The sequence below is a fragment of the Anthonomus grandis genome, chromosome 12, assembly GCF_022605725.1.
Source record: "Anthonomus grandis grandis chromosome 12, icAntGran1.3, whole genome shotgun sequence".
Lineage (NCBI taxonomy): Eukaryota > Metazoa > Arthropoda > Insecta > Coleoptera > Curculionidae > Anthonomus > Anthonomus grandis.
Window position 1 is genome coordinate 14,974,133 of NC_065557.1, and position 17,582 is coordinate 14,991,714.

General features: G+C 29.0%; 1 protein-coding gene across 1 annotated transcript; it reads right to left on the minus strand.

The window, feature by feature from the left end:
- Nucleotides 1-35: 35 nt before the first annotated feature.
- Nucleotides 36-12,905, minus strand: LOC126743320 (5-phosphohydroxy-L-lysine phospho-lyase). The gene is made up of 7 exons (XM_050450351.1): nt 12,738-12,905; nt 10,244-10,362; nt 4,301-4,535; nt 2,925-3,018; nt 1,137-1,565; nt 839-1,083; nt 36-452 (listed from the first exon to the last, which is right to left on the minus strand). Exons 1-7 carry the CDS (start codon nt 12,788-12,790, stop codon nt 179-181), a joined length of 1,449 nt encoding a protein of 482 aa, XP_050306308.1. The 5' UTR covers nt 12,791-12,905; the 3' UTR covers nt 36-178.
- Between the last annotated feature and the right edge of the window lie 4,677 nt (nt 12,906-17,582).

Genomic DNA, 17,582 nt, shown 5'->3' on the forward strand with positions numbered 1-17,582 from the left:
TAATAGTAGATTGTTCTATTCCAAATAAAAACACCTTGTAGTGAAAAAGTTTAGTTTTTATTACTTAATATAAGTAAAAATAAAATAACATCCTCAACGAACAAAATAATAAATAAAAAAATACCTAGAGCCTTAATCTGTACATTAAAAAAATAAACTAACAATTAAAATAAATACTCTATATAGATTTGGTGTTCTCCTTATAACTAGGTCTGACCATTGGCTGTCTTTGCCCTTTGCTGGCATGCTCTGCAATAATAGATGGCACCAGATTTTGTAAACTTTTCATCTTGGCATCTAGTTTCTCCTTTTGTCTGAATTCTTTAAGCACTTCGTCTAACGTTGACACTAATTTATCTACATTTTCTTTCGTGAACACCATTGGTGGCTTGAACTTAATTACGTTGCAATCTGGCCCATCTGAACTTACTAGGATATGCTCTTCTCGCATTCTAAAAATTAATTAATTGGAGTTAAAATTAAGATTATTATAATTAATATTGTCAAGAATAATGAGGTTAAAGTACGGTAAATATATTACAAATTAATTAAGGCAAGCAATTTTTTTTAAGTTTAAAATTTTCACATTCATTAAAGTGTTCAACTTTACTACCCAATATTCATATGTCTAAGTATATTATGCCAGAAGTTGAAGATGGTGAAAAAGCTACACTTAAGAACATTTTAACCAGTTTAAAAATTAGATGAATAAAATATGTTTTTAGACCAACACACAAGGTGCCACTATGATCTTCAGTATGTAGTAAAATTCTGACTGCTATTTAGTATGGGCATTAAAAGCAACTTGTACAAAAAAATGCTTTATCAAAAGTCTCACCTTTGCACAACCATCTGTGCACATTGTTTATGTGGTTTCCTTGTCTCTCTGTCTTCGACTAAATCAATTCCAACAAAAAGTCCCACTCCCCGAACATCTCCCACGTACTTATGCTTTTGTCCCAACATTTGACAACGTTCAAGAAGGTATTTACCTACGGCATGTGCATTTTCTATAAGATTCTCTCTTTCGATTGTGTCAAAAACGGCGTTGGCAATTGCGCAGGAAACCGGATTACCTCCATACTGCAAAGAACAAAATAGTTTACAAGCTCTAACACCTCAAGTAACCAACTTACAGTATTGAAATATTCAACGCCGGTATTGAAGAAACTAGTAGCGATTGCCCTTGTGGTAATCACGCAAGCAACAGGATGTCCATTTCCCATTGGCTTACCCATCGTAACGATGTCTGGTTTCACATCGTAGTCTTGGAAAGCCCACCAGTTCTTGCCTACTCGTCCAAATCCTACTTGGACCTCATCGGCAATACAAATTCCTCCAGCTTTCCTTACGTGTTCGTAGACTTGCTTGAAGTAGCTTTTCGGCGGTATAACTTGTCCTCCGCAGCTTAGCAAACTTTCCGCGATAAATGCGGATACACCTCCTCCATTTTCTTGAGCAATGTTACATAGGTCCTTCACGTCGTTGGCGTACAAAGTTCCCAGTTCTTCGGCGGGGTACTGGTCATCACGGTATTTTCCTCGGTATGTATCTGGACAGGATGCCTAAAAGAATATTTTATTACACATAGTTTTTAAGAAATTTGCAATAAAGTTTTCTGGTGCTTTAAATTTAGTAAACAAGGAGATGACAAAACGAAAAATGAAGCAGACTGTTTTTGCGAAGTTTCGATATTGAGAAATGTGCAAAAGTGTAACGGTTGAATATGGCGTCATTGAAAAAGGTCTAGAATACGCATGAGATAAAGGAATGTAAAGAAGTTCGACTGCCTACTAGGGCTTCGAATCGCTTACAGGACCTAATTGCACGAAATATTCACATAGAAGTTGACAGATTGATTTGTATCTTGATGTTGCAATATACATTTCAAACTCTCAAGCATTGAATAAATGAATGTCTGGTATTGGATCTTAGTTTATAAAATTGGCTTTAACTCACAAAGTGTTTGAATTGCAAGAATCTCTCTTATATGAGTTATTGAGAAAGTTATGCTCCCACCTAATACGTCAAGTTGGTGCTGGATCAAAAACAGTAAAAGTTGGTGTTGGTTTTGCTCGACCACACCAAATGTTCAATATTAAGTAAATCAAACCTGCATCTGGGTAGAATCTCTAAAGGTAGATCCTATAAAAGTGATTAATTTATAAATACGATTTAAACTCATCTCCGCAGATCAATTGAATTTCATCAAATATCTTACTAAAATAATTTGAAAAAATCAGTGAGATTTAATACAAGTTCCTTTTTTTGCAGATGAACTATACTGTTGACTGTTGTATGCAATTTTAAATACACGATAGTGATTACCCATTCACAAAATGAAAAATGTATGGTATAAACCAACTTTTCGAATTATTTGAGCTTATAATTAGCATACTTATTTACAATTATTGACATAATTTCTTTCATTACTTTTGTGTATTGGAATAATTGCTGATGCCTTCTAAGGATCAGAAAGATTCTAGATGAAAGAGACTAGTTGAATAATAGTTAGTGACAAGGAAAGAGGAGGCGAACCATAACCTTACAAAAATGGCTAGAATATCATCTGGTCCTGCACCCTTCAAGTAAGTAGACTTTCCAAAGCTTTTTGCACCTTGGTTAGAGAAAAAACAATTTAAAATCAATATAATCTTCCACTATTTATATAACTTATTCTTTATATGTATTTTATTAACTTCATTGTTTCTCCTAAAAACTGTAAAGGGAATCTATTATTATTAATACTCCTTAGGGAAATATGATTCAACATTTTTATTTAATATACTATAGAGTGCATTCATATTCTGATTTGCATGATTGGTAAGACACATAAGTAAAGAGCTCATATTTCGGGGCCAGTCTGACTCCCTTAATCACTAATTATTTTCTTTAAAACATATGTTTGAGTTAAGCCAACTTACCAGATGCACATGTTCCTTTTGGCCAACACCTCCAGGGAGGCCGAACTTGTAGTGAGAAATGTCAATTAAAGATGTCAAGTGGCCATGGTAAGCGCTAAAAAAATATAGGTGGTCGAATCTACCTAATAAACCCCAATCCCCAGAAAAAATTCCATCCTTATCCAAAACTGATAATTATTATGAATGAAAACGCGCTCTAATCGGTTGATTAAGCATTCAATAAAGACGAGTGAGGAAGTTTTTGCAAATGAAGATCGGTTTCTTAAAATCAGTTTTGAATACTTGAATTTCTACTACAACTAGCCTAAAGATATTATGCATCGTATAACAATCTATAAGTTAACATTGCAATTCTTAAAATCTAAACTGTGTTCCTGCAACACGGTTCGAGTGTTTTTCAATTTTTAAGGTGACACGCATAATATCTAAACATAGACTAGTACCTTCACACGCATTTACATAAGAAATGTGTTTTATAGACAATGTAAAAATCAAGTCGCAAATAGTGCAGTTAGTACATATTGGCAGGCACTAGAGTGAGTACAGTACAGGCAAACATCAAAGGCCTGCTGTCTTCAGTTTGTCGGATAACCTGTAGATCGAGTCATTGATTCCCGTTGATTATTTATTTAAACTGGAAGAGAAAAACAAAAACACATACATTAGAAGGGGCTCTTTCAGATGTTAAAGCTACGTCTAAAATGGAAAAAACTCAAAAGTTACCTAAACCACAACGATGATTTCGAGGAGATTGCTTTTTTTTGTTAGAAAATTTTCACTTTTCATATTTTCGTAGCAAATCTCCTAATATATCATCTTATGGGTATTAAACATGGGAGGTACCAAAATTAGTATTAGTCTATACATCAAGATGTACAGGGTGAGTCAACAAGTGCGCGGAGTAGATTATTAACCTGAAAATAATTGACGATAACGTACTCCTGGACTAAATAATAATTTAATACTCTTTATATTTTAAAAATAGTTTATAATATACTGGGTGATTCCAAAAAGTAGATTGCTTTTTGTTGCAATTGTGTGAATAACTGCGTGTTTTATTCGAATAAAATTAGCTTTGCAGCATCTGTTTTTAATAAACACCCACAATATTGCAAACTATTATTAAAATATGAAAAATCTCCAATTATACAATAGTCCAGAAATAAACTACTCCGCGCACACGTTGACTCTCCCTATACATTTTTTTGGATACGTCTCATGTTTCATTCTACTCCGTAAAACTAGCACAACCCTAATCAAGATATGACGACAAATAATCGAACGCCCTCCTCATCACAAGAGCGGATCGTCTGTCCTCTGGACGGCGAACTCTGAAATGGACCCACAATAAACATGCACGAATAAACGCTACTTACTGTTCAAGGGTGATAACGTCTTTATTGCCCGTGTGGATCTGAGCTAGTCTCAGAGCTAGATCGTTGGCTTCTGAGCCGGAATTAACGAAGAAACAGACCTCCAAGTTATCGGGAAGCGTATCAACGATTTTCTGAGCGCAGATTACAATATTGTCGTGAAGATAGCGATTGTTGGTGCTTAAAAGTGCCATTTGGTGGCTGCCGGCGTTTACTACTGAGTCGTGACAGTGGCCAACTAAAACAGGTAAGTAATGTATGAAAATGGCGAAATTGAGAAAGGAATCATAATAATTAGGTTCACTATTAATAATTAGTGTTAAATTTACTCCAGGTTATTGGCAAATTATGATGAAATATATCATGGTGGGCCTTATATAGGACTTAATTAATTTATTACGGATTAAATAATAATAACCACGAAACGCGTACAGGTGGTTGTTGGGCTATAATTATTTACGTTACATCCGATAATCGTGTGTATGTATAATGTGACCGTAAAGCATGGACTGTTTGTAGTCGATTTTTAAGGTCTGATGATGCTCTTAATATGAGCAAAACACGTGTAACCTACTGTGAGAATTAATAAATACTTTTGAGACCGAAACTTTGTGTAGTTCCCTTTAAAATATTGAATCTGGGTCTCTTTGAGAAAATGGCGGTCTTCTTTCAATCCTAAAATCGGTCAATAACTATATTATTTAGAATTTAATTTACAATAACAAAATATATGTTAGTCTCCATGAAGCTAATTATATTTCATATAGAAAGTATTATTAGCTTAACTCTTATTGAAATAAAATCAAAGTAAAAAATCTACGAATTTCCTAGTTTGCATTGTGTTCTATATAAAACAAAGTGGCGTATATAGATAAAGTTATGTGTGCATTGAAATAGAAATCCATTTTTCAATCAATTTTTGTATGTTCTTTTTTCAGTTAATAAATATCTTTGGAATATCTCCTTATGTAGTATGATTCACCATGTGCTAGTAATTTAATTTATTGAACACTATCGGATTTAATTACATCAACTGAGGTTATATATATATATATATATATATATATATATATATATATATATATATATATATATTAATTACTGATAATATCAATTCTTTCACAAAGAATTAGCAATCAATAGGTAGGAGAATTTAAAACTATCTATTTGGGAGCTTTTCGTTAGGTATTTTTAATAACTGCTTATTGCTATGGAAGTGTTTTGCTAAGTTAATAAATATATTTGTTTTACTTACTCTTTATTAATCGGTTCAAAAATTTATTTTAAGTTTTTACTTATTGATTCAATTCATATAACACAATTCTTACAAAAGGTAATTACAGTATAAGAATATCAGGAGATAAAAGAAGTAATATATAACAGAATAATAACAGGTTAAAAATAAAAAATAGAATAAATGAAAATTCTTCATAGAACAGTAATAATATGTAATATAATGCATATAGATATATTGAAATCAAGGCAAATCTAAAATATATCACATTATTTTGCATACATTGCGTTTAAAAAATTCAACTTTCATAGACTTTTATAAACAGTGCATCATGGTTACTTCTACGATTAACCTTACATCTAAGGTACATAAATGTTTAATAATGTAATGTTATAAGTAATGTAAGTTAATAAATGTGCTGCTTTGGTACTTTATGTTATTTAAAATATAGTAAATGAAAACCTCAATGTGTTTTTCTCTTCATATAGTTTTTGTAACTATATGAATCCAGCAAGCATACTTTAGTAAAAAATAAGATAACGGTAGGTATTGTCTCTTTTTTTGGAGTTACATTATTCATAATACAATCGTAATGGGAGGTAACATTTCAATTGTATTTCAAGTGTACACCCAGGTCCTAATTTCCTGCTTTTTTGTCAATACAGAGTCATTGATAATAATAGCCTAAAGTTTATCAAATTTAACTTTCTAGTATAAGTAAACGTAAATCATTTATCAGTGTTAAAGTTCATTTTATTTTTCGAAAACCTGTGAGTTGAAATCCTCTTAGAGCTAAAAACATCAGTGAGATTAAGAAATGTCTCCTTAACACGATGAAAATCATTAGCAAAAACGAAGCAATTATTTTTTTGATATATTTGTATTTTTCTGAAAAATAACTGGCAATCTTTATGAACCTTATAGAATATTGGATCTGAGAGATAAGAGACAAATAACAGATATGTCTCCCTGGAAAAGCCCACCCTTCGCCTAAATAGGATTCCATGGTCAGAAAGATCGAATGCGCTCACACAATTAGTATATTACGGCTTCAAATGCATGTGTGGTAAATTTGCATTTTAATTTTACCGTTTTTAAAAAGAATGTTATGCAGTATGACTTAAATATTTTAAAACTTAATAAGTAAATATAAATCGATTTCGATAACATGCTAATCCTCTGCATCTTCTTAATTAGCATTACGCACATTCTTAGAAATTTCATTCACACGCTATGAAAAATTAACGTCTATAAAGAATATTCATTGAAAAAATACATAGAGGAAACTTAAATATACTTCGAACGTAAATAAAATATTGTTTCTATTTCTAAACATGACCAAGACTATTTTTCAAGAGGTAGTTTATAGAGAACTAACCAGCATCTTTTTTTGATAAATTAAGGACTATTCCTAACGTTTTGTGATGGGATTTTCATAAAAACATACTAAATATGGTTTCTTATTAGTCAATTAACAAATATTTTTAAAGAATGAAAAAAAAAACACTAAAAATTGCGAAAACATAATAAGTCGCTCAGTTTTTTCTTAATTTTGATATTGGTTTTGTAACTTAAGTTTAACTTATGCACAATACATGGAAAAATGTTAAATCACTTGTTATTTTATAAATTTTAAATAACGCAATAGTTTTGAGTATAGGTTTCTCTTAGATTAACTTATCTTTCACTTGACTACATACAGCAAAAAAGGCTTTGGACTGAATATGAACCTATTTATAATTCATTTGAATCAAAAATAGGTAATAAAGATTAAGATTGGCGTCTAGTTTCTTAATAAGCCTATTAAAACCCTTATCTTAAATAAACACTTTTTTCAATAAACTTTTACTTATTTACTTATTTAATCTTAAAATTTAATGTATATCGGTTAAATGTTCTCTTATCTTATAAACCAATAAATTAATTATTAAACAATAGATGTATAAACAAATGAAAGTTATTATTAGCGCATTGTTGCCTAATTGTATTGTCTGGAAATCGAAATCAGAATAAGGTCGTTAGTCTAATTTCTTTATTTATAACAATTCTCGCTTAAAATAACATTAAATGCCTATCGACTGGAAAGTTACTAAATATCCGAGTGATAAGTAGTTTAATATTGGCACATAATTACTTTTTACAGTAGAAAATGCTGATTTAACCGTTATCTATAATGATAATGAGGAAAACTACTGCGTGATAACTGCGGTCATGCCGATAAAACCAAGGAATTATAGTTTATTATTTAAATTATAAGCGTCTTATTGTGAGCTTTAAACAGATAAAAAGTTTGCATTAAATTAAAAGATTACATTTTGAAACGCACAAACTGACGTCACAATTTGCAAACAGAAATATGCAATTGATATCATTTATTTAGGCGTGTAATTGTCTACGATGCGAATATATCCTTTATGTTTTTGAATCGTGTATTTAATCATCAAATGAACTATTGTTCATTTTTTTAAATTTTGAAGATCTTTTATTGAATTAGTACAGTAATTTTTCTGCATTTTTCTTTATTAACTGAGATATTTATTCAATTATATGTTAATCAGAAGCAAAAAATCGTCAACTTTGCTAAATTAATCAATCTTCAAGAATAAAACACTGACTTAATTTCAGGCAACGTTATATAAACATATACAGAATTTTTACATATACATTTTTGCACTAACTCTTTTTTCTATAGAAGTAGTTACAAAGAAAATCTGATTCTTTTTTATTTCTTATAGATATTCTAAAATGATTTAGAAATAGACGTTTTGCTTTTACACTATCATAATCAATTTAATTTCATCAAATACAAACTTAATGTGTCTGAGTTGTTAATGATTTATTAATAACCAGATTTTTTTATATTAATGCTAGTACAAGTTTTGATTATTTAATTAGGGGTTAAATTAGTTCAATAGCTATCCAAAGTAGTTCATATAACACTGGTATACAGAAAAAAAACTTTAGGCTCATTGAAGAGCGTTAGGAATTTTTTATTGCCATTTAGATAAGCATAATAGTTTAAACTATACTTGAATTTGAAAAAAAAAACATAGTTTTTAGTGGTCTTTATTATATTGTATCTAAATTTCAAATTAATCTAATATAAATCAACAGGTCTGTAGTTAATTTTTCATGCAAAAAATTACGTATTTGAAAGACAAAAGACTCGGTACTTGAATTTAAGGATCAATGATAGAGCGAAATCTATATTCATGTACATTAGTTTTTTTTATTAACAAAGTCTATTTTTCATTGTATTAAAAGATTCTGAAGCTTTGATATGCCTTTATTCAAAATGTGCCATATATGTAATTGTTTATTTCTTAAGTAGTTTCATTTTGTTTAGGGTTGGGGATTTTGGTTTGTATATTAAAATTTTGTTCGCAACAAATTAAATGACATGAAATCTCATACAAGTTTTATTAATATATACATTTTTTGTTGATTTCAATTATTTGTTTGTAACTTACTAACAATTTTTATCAAATAAATTTTCGGGCGTGTACATATACAAAACTTTTTGTTATTTTGATTAGGAAACATCAGTGAAATTAAGACATGTCTTCCTTAAAACGGTGAAAATCATCAGCAAAAACGAGGCAAATATGTTTTGATATATTTGGGCAGATATAGCAGAGATTGAATTTCATAAAATGATAAAATTTTATCAAAAAAGAAATACATTTTTAATTATTTTCGGAATAATTGACAAAATTATTTGAATTAAAACATCCAATAAAAAAGTTTACGTCACTGAGTGTATGAAGACTTGGTTAATGTGTCAGTGGTGGTAAGACTAAAATAAATATATATATTATATAACTAAAATAAATAAAATATTTTTTAATTTTTGTATCCGTGCAAAAATATTTTCTTTTCCAATATCTTTAAAACAAAATATAGTGGAGCAAAATACAGGTAATTTTTGAACTCACTTAGGAGTTTGCGCTTGTGTTGTGTACCAGTTTAATTCATTTAAATGTTCAAGCTTGATTAAGAGGATAAATTATTAAAATTTAATAAAAATTAATTTTTCATTGACTAGATTAAAGACGAGAAAACTATGGCCGAGTTAGGTTAACTTATAAACTTATAAATGATTATAGATAATGTTGGTGGATAAAGTGGCCTGAAGACGAAACGACTGCTGATAAATTTCATACGACATTGTAGAGGATAATATGTGTATGTGTTAATATTCTTGAGAATAAGGTCAGAATAAAAAAAATATAATTTTTTTAAATTATCAAAGTGACTTTTGATTAAATTATTTTTGGAATATTTCATAAGAAAGCTTGATCACAGATCAACACAAAATTTTGTTTTTATCAAAAATAAAACGTAAAAATTTGACAGCAAATATTCTATTATTTAATTTGAATTTGTTTCCTTGCACTTTTGTCAATACACTTTATTACCAGAATCGAACAGGTAATATTATATTTAAAAGAAAAACGGAAGTTATATATATTTTTTGTATTGTTTATTCAATTACATCCGAAAGTGAGCATTTTATTGAATTTGTTAGCGATAATAAAATTATTATAAGAAAGGGAGGCCTTTAATTTTTTGGTACTTATATTTTTCTATTTTTTTTATCAACAACTTCTTGTCGTTTATTAATTTTAAAATTTTAAACAGTCCATTAGACATCTCAATCAATGTATTTTGTGTTGGACAAGTGAGAAATTATTAAAAATAAAATAACTTACCATGTGCTACATTGTTTATGCAGTCCAAATATTCATTATTATTTTCATCGTACATATATTGGCCCTTTGCACGCACGATTTTTAGCGGGTCATTTTTAAAGAATAGTTGACAGGAAGGGCTAAAAATAAGAAATATATACTGTATAAACGATTTACACCTATAAATTAAGATAGTAGTGCATTAAGCGTTTCATTAGAGTAAAAAACATTTTTTGTATAAATATTGTAGTTGACCAGCTTCTGAATCTAAAAAAATAGCCCTTAAGAAGTTAAAAATAAATGATTGAAACATCGGCATATTTAAAAAAAAAACAAGTCTTGTTCATATTTATCCTAATCCTACAACTTTGTTCCATAGATACCAAAAGTCAATATAAGTAATTATTATTAAAAAAGCTTTAAAATCTCGACACTAATAAATTAATTTAAGATCATTATTAAAAGATTATTTAATTTCAGCCAAAAGTTTAAAGAGCTTATCTAATTACCACAAACAAAACTCAATCATTTTATAAAATTTTGTTATCTAATACTCAATAAACAATTAAAAGCCTCTCTTAAATCTGCTCTTATAAACCGTCCTTATCACGTGAATAGTATGTCCTTTATTTCAATGCCTTTGAATGACCTAATTTAAATGGAAACAGACTTAAATTTATCTTATAACTTAATTTTATTATCTAATATTTTTCATGTAGTTGCTAGGCTCGATTATTTAATAACAATTAATTATTAAGTGAAATCTTGATAGCAAATAATAGAAATGAATGTTTATTAATTTGTACCAAAAAAAGCCTAGAGGTTATTGAGTGAAAATAAAAAATAGTATTTCGGCAGTATTAGTAAAATTATGATAATGTATCTTATGAATATTATATAGAATTGTGTAATATACATTTTTCGCCAAGAAGTCTTTAATTAATGCTTGGATTTCTAACCATGAATGTCCTGCTATTACATACCTGAATATTTAATTTTCTAACACACCATTTCTTCTTGTACATCATTTATTTACTTCAAAAAATTCTTATTTTTTGGTAAAATTTTTTGTGAAAAAATGATTAACTTCACAAGAAAAGAAAAACATCAATATTTTATGTATCATATTTTTTCAACAAGCACTTGAGATTTATATGTAAAATTTAGCTTTACTTTATATATGGAGAATTTAAGCTTTATTCTGGATAAAATATATTTATAGTTATACCGATATTAGCACAATTTTATTTATTTATTTTTTAAGGTATAGATTAGTTATCACGTTTTACAACCTAAGTCTAGACAACCATATCTAACTGTGCAACTAAAAATATTTTCATGAAATAATACTTCTAACTTAAAATAAATTTGAACAACTAATACAAATAATGTAATAAAAGGAGAAAACAAGAATAGTAGAAAAAATGGAAGAATTATATTAAGGCTACAAAATAAACAATTAAATAGGATATCCGGCACTATAGGCGATATTGAAACATTGGTTGAATTTCACGAGCGCTTTCAAAGAATAGTCTTTTTAATTTTATGTTTAAAGTTGGATAGAGTAGGATAGCAGATTTTAACCCACTAGAAAGAGCAATAGCAATAACAACTTCCTTATAGCTTAACGATTTTGTAAACTTAGCAGTAAATTAAAAAAAAACTTATTTAATAAAACTTTATTTAAAAGATATGTGGCAGTTGTTGAGAATATAATTCTGTAAGTTACAGTAGAGAAATGCACAAGATACCATTCTTCTAGATATAACTACTTGGATACTTCCAATAAAGACATTACATGGTCAAATTTCCAACAATTGTAGCGAAATTTAAGACAAAAATTCTGACCCCTAGAAAATGGTAAATAAACTTGAGTATAATCCGCATATTGGCGAGAACGAGTATTTATTAAATAAATAACTCTGAAAATTACAGGTATATAAGAAAAATAAAAGTGATTCCCTGAGAAATATTTTTCTGAACATGGAAATAATTACAAACTTTTGATCCATTACAAACTTTTTAGCTCCTCTCTGTTAAGGACTTTTGATTAAATTGAACAGCCAAAATATTTGAGCCTTTGACAAAGAATAGTTCTATCTAAAATATCGAAGGGAGAACCTATAGTAGCGTAATACCCCGGTTGGCTTATATTCGTATTTATTTAAGCAAATATAATCCTTCCAAGAATCTTAGATAAAGATGAAAGAAAAATGCTCCCAGATCGATAATGACGGGACCCATATTAACTTTGGGAATAGGAATCACGTCAGTCATGTCTTTACAAGAAAACCAACAGTAACAAAAGAAACCGTTATTTAACATTTAATATCTAAATTTCCGAAAATTTAGAAAAATAAACTGAAAGTGCAGAGTTTAAGATAAATTAACAAATATTGATATAAATTTTCAAAGCAATGTTGGCATTTCTTTGCAAAGATAAAGTTTTTTCTTAAACCTCTCAAAATAACCTTTGTTCTTCAAAAAATTATTTACTAACAAATAAAGAACTTACCCAATCAATTTCTGCCTAAGGGCGATGGTTTCTTTTTTAGGAAAAACTTCCATTATACTAATTAAATATTATTTTAGTAAATTAAAAAGTACTTTGAAAAGAGTCACCAACTAAGTTAGCAACTAATGAAGCTAAAATGCTTAATACAAAGGTACAGTTTATAATATTTATAATCGACCGATGAGTGCGCGCGCAAATATTTGCCCACGGTAGTTTCCTAATAAAATTATTTGTGTTGATAAAGTCGAAAATAGATTAGCGTATTATATACTGGCAAACAGAAATTACATTGTTAAATAAAGGAAAAAGCCATTAATGCTGGCGTTGTTTTTCGAAAACTGGTTTTGTTTTTCGTTTCTTTGAGTTCATTTTTAAAGATGAACTTAAGCAAAGTGTATAGACACGGAGCTTTCGTCAGTGTTGCTAAAATGATTAGAAAATCCGCGATAAATGCTATAATTAGCTAAATTAAGCGCATTTCTGCTTTATTTTTAAGGTGAATGAGCCTCGTTAATGAGCGCCTTAATTAATTATTTTAGGCGTAGAAGCTTTACGAAATTTTATTTTATGCATGTTTTAATTTAATTTTAAGATTATTTAGAATTACTTAAGTTTCCGCCATACTTTCAGATGTGCTTATTATGTAATTATGCAAAGTTCGAAATCTTGAGATGCAATATCTAATGATAGAAAAAACTTATTATTCATGTGTATTCAGATATTGAATGATAATGACATCCATACTTACAAAAAAAACATGATCTGCATTACGAGAATCAATTTTATACAAATGTATAAAATATCCAATTTATATTTATGAAATCACAAGTTCTGCATTTTTTCTTTCCTGTGTGTATGTCTTGGTGTATTGTCTATAAGATTTCCACAGGCTAGAGTCTATCTATATCTATAACTATCTTGTTTTCAACTATAATGTCCATAATGTTTTTCAATAAGTTTCGAAATATGCTATGTTTGTTCACATAAATAATGTTTCTATTTTGGGTGGTATCAGAGATTCAGGCAGCATATTTGCTCTCTTTATTCTTGTAAAAAGCTTCAGATCTTAGAGGTGGGGTGGCCTGTCTTAATAGTACAGTTGTAAAAACTATCTACCTTGTCAATTTTGATTAAAAACTTCGTTAGCTTATTATATTGATGTGATACGAATCCTTGTTTTTACCATTTAATGCAGAATGGCTATGATCGTAGGTTATTTCAAGTTCTTTAGAGTCACGAAAATCATAAGGTACAATCCTAAATAGATGCTTTATTTAATTTAATTTATTTTCATTACACTACCTTACAGATTTCCCTAGAATCACTAGAATAGCCTCATCTATCATTAGCGAAACTATAAATAACTAAGTAACTATAGCATATACCACTTTCCCAAATCCAGCATGTCTAAGAAAAGTGAAAATTTTTAATTCGTGCAGTGCTAGAATTAAACGAGTCACACAAGTTGTTTATCAGCTTAAACAAAAGTTGTAGGTCAGCTGATTTACGTCTATCTTTAATGGAAAGTAGTGAAAATCTATCTAATAATTCCTCTTGTGATCTCTGGAGGGACTCTGTTGGACTTAAACAGGCCCGGATTTACAAAAAATGCCGCCTTGACCACTGTGAAAAATGCCGCCCTTTCTTTGAGGTGATTTTAGCTTGCGAAGTTAGGGTAGGTAAAATCGTATGCTGAGGTTTGTTATTTGTTGCTGGTTAACTGATTTATTTTGTACATTTACGTTTATATCACAGATGTACATATTATTGTGTTTTCTGCAAAACATGAATAGCAAAATAAACAGTAAAAAGTTACAAGATTATTTTTGTGGCCTGTGAACTGTGCCTTATCAATAACGATCTAGAAGTAGCAAATTCTATTTAAGTTTCTACAGATAAAAATTCTTGTATGTAAATAAACTTATATTTTATCGTTCGATCTATCTCTTGCTTCATAGGATCTGTAATAAGCTGAATGAATAATTTTTTTATTCCATCTTTTTTTTACACTTTTAAGAGTCAAACGTTCCATTTTTAACCTAAGTTAACTTTGAGAAAAAGTAACATAACTTTTGAAAAAATTAAATTTCGTCTTTTTTTATCACGAAGACAAAAAATATATAAAATAACAGGAGAAAAATACTTTTTATTAAGAATTGAAGGATGTAAAATGTTCTGTCATTTAATACAATTGCAAAATGGAGACGGATTTTTAATTACAGACTTGTTTGATCATGTAGACTATGAAAATATTATTAACTGTTTCGAAAAACGATCTGACAGCTATAGAAATCTAAAGATGTATATAAGCGTGTCGTTTTCATCGAAAGCCGCGTCTGACTTTTTGTGTTGCAAACTGTTCGATGATATCTTCGCAATTACTTCATTAAAGCAAATTTTACTTTTTATATTTGACATGTAAACATTCCCCATGATAATTTATAAGTATAACCGTTGAAAATATTTTCTTTTCTTTCTTGAGATTTGCCGCCCCTCAAAATTCTGCAGCACTGGGCACTTGCCCCGACTGCCCCTAGTGTAAATCCAGAACTGTACTTAAATGAAACATACTTCGGGAATTTGCGTTGTGTATTCTTAAGTTCCTGAGTATGATTTAAAAAAAAAACAACGTACAACATTGTTAATGTAGAACTGCTATTAAATTTCTGAGTATTACGTATGACAAAACGTAACATTCGATAACTACAGACAACTAAGTCGGTTATATGTTTGATTAATATAGGAGCAGAATCAAAAATATGCCCCAAATCCGTAAATTCTGTTAATCTAGGTACTGGTTTATCTTTTATAGGAGATATAAGAATCATTGATTTTTTTTCTGCGTAAAAGAGTAAGAGTAAGAAGGGTTAAGAGATAGATTATTATTTTTGAGCCAGGAATTTATTTTGTCTAGATTTTCCTTAAGTACAATCCAGTCAGAGATGATTTGGACATATATTTTATGATCGTCAGCAAATAATTAAGGATTTACAGAAATCCTGTTTATAAATATATTGAAAAAGAAGGGTCTCAAAATAGAACCCTGGGGTACATCTGATGTGGCAACTATTCTGACTGAACTGTGACGCTATTAATTGTGAACGATCCATTAAATAAGACTTCTTAAGGAAAAGCCACAATACTGGACTGGCCAAAACTACCTATAAGAATCCATAGTCAAGACGGTGAAAGGCCTTTGAAAAATATATAAATATCAGGTCTACTTGAGAATTTGAATTAAATGAATCACAGATAATTGTTAAGATTCGGATGTTATGAAAACATATTTTAATTTACTATATATCATTTGCCTGTTTCTTTTAACACTATAAACTTTTATTAAAAAAAGCTCTTAAAATGTTTCTTTGAGTTTCTATCAGGTTTATGTCAATGTTTGCTCAAAATTTTTTACAGCAGGCATTAAGGAAATTTGAAATATTTAATTGACTTAATAAACACTATAATTCCACCTTTCACCCCATTTAGGAAACTGGTTCCTTACCAGAAAATCCTAAAATGCTTGAACTGCATTGGCCAATTAAATAATAACTTTGTTGTATTATACCAAATAAGGTTTTTCACGTTTACTGGATAATCGTATTTATATAGTTTACTATAAATTTATACTGTAAATTTAACTTTGATGTTTCGTAACTTCCAGAAAGTCAAAAATTTTTTCTCAAAAGTATTTGTTTCTTTGAAATTTTATGTAAAGTTTTTAATAAAACTATGTGAATTGACCAATGTCCTATTATATCATAAAGATTTAACAAACTGCTCCTCTAATACATTACATTAAATGTATTTCTTAACACATATAACAATGTATTATACTTACTTACAAATACAAACAGTAAGAACATTAGAACTTTGTATCCTAAAACTGATAATCTCTTTAGTTTTTAGTACTAGTTACTTTATTAATATTTGTAAAATGCATTTCTCTACAACATTTTATTTCTTTGAAACCGATTGAATAATTATAAAATAATATATATTTTACGTTACCTGGGTCAATTTCATCATTTTTTTATGATCCTTTATGATTCTGAAGTCTGAGAATACTCATGTTTGTTAATGGAAAAATATTTTATTTAATAAGTTTACTGAAAATTAGGTAAAGAAGGCAAAATCCTAAAAATTTTAGAAAGCTTTTCTTTTTATCTACCGTAAAATGGGGTGAATAGAAACAGTTTTGGACCTTTCCTACTCTGTTGCTAACATGGTAGTCACCTTTTTGACAATAAAAAATAAGGAATCTACAAGTCTCGACTTGTAGATCAAAAAGCGCATAATAGATTTTTTTTTAAATAGAGGTTTTTCCACAAAAAAAATAAAAATGCTCTTTTTCTATTTCTTTTTGAATTAGAAATTTGCTATTCTACTCACACGAGGGCGAACAGGAACACCTGAAAAAAATTTTAAATTGATAAAAAAATATAAATACATAAAAACAACTGACAAAAACACCAATTTTACAAAAAAAAACATTTATTTCTATAGAAATATAACAAGATTAAATATATTATTTAAATTAAACAACTCTGATGCAAATTAAATTTTAAAATGTCTCTTCTTGATGTAGATGCTTCTATCTCGTCATGAACTGAGAAAACCTCTCCAACAACCTGGCTAAAATGAAAGGTGGAAACATCCGGAACTTCTGAAAATCCATAAATATATCCTGACGAGTGTTTGATGGGGCGACTTCTTAAGAAAGTGGCTTCAATGTCATTTTCTGTAATATTAATGACTTGTTCGATAAAATATTTATTTCTTTGTCTATTTCGATATTTTGTTGGAAAACACACCAGAAGCCAAGTTCGTTTATCTATTAAATCAAGC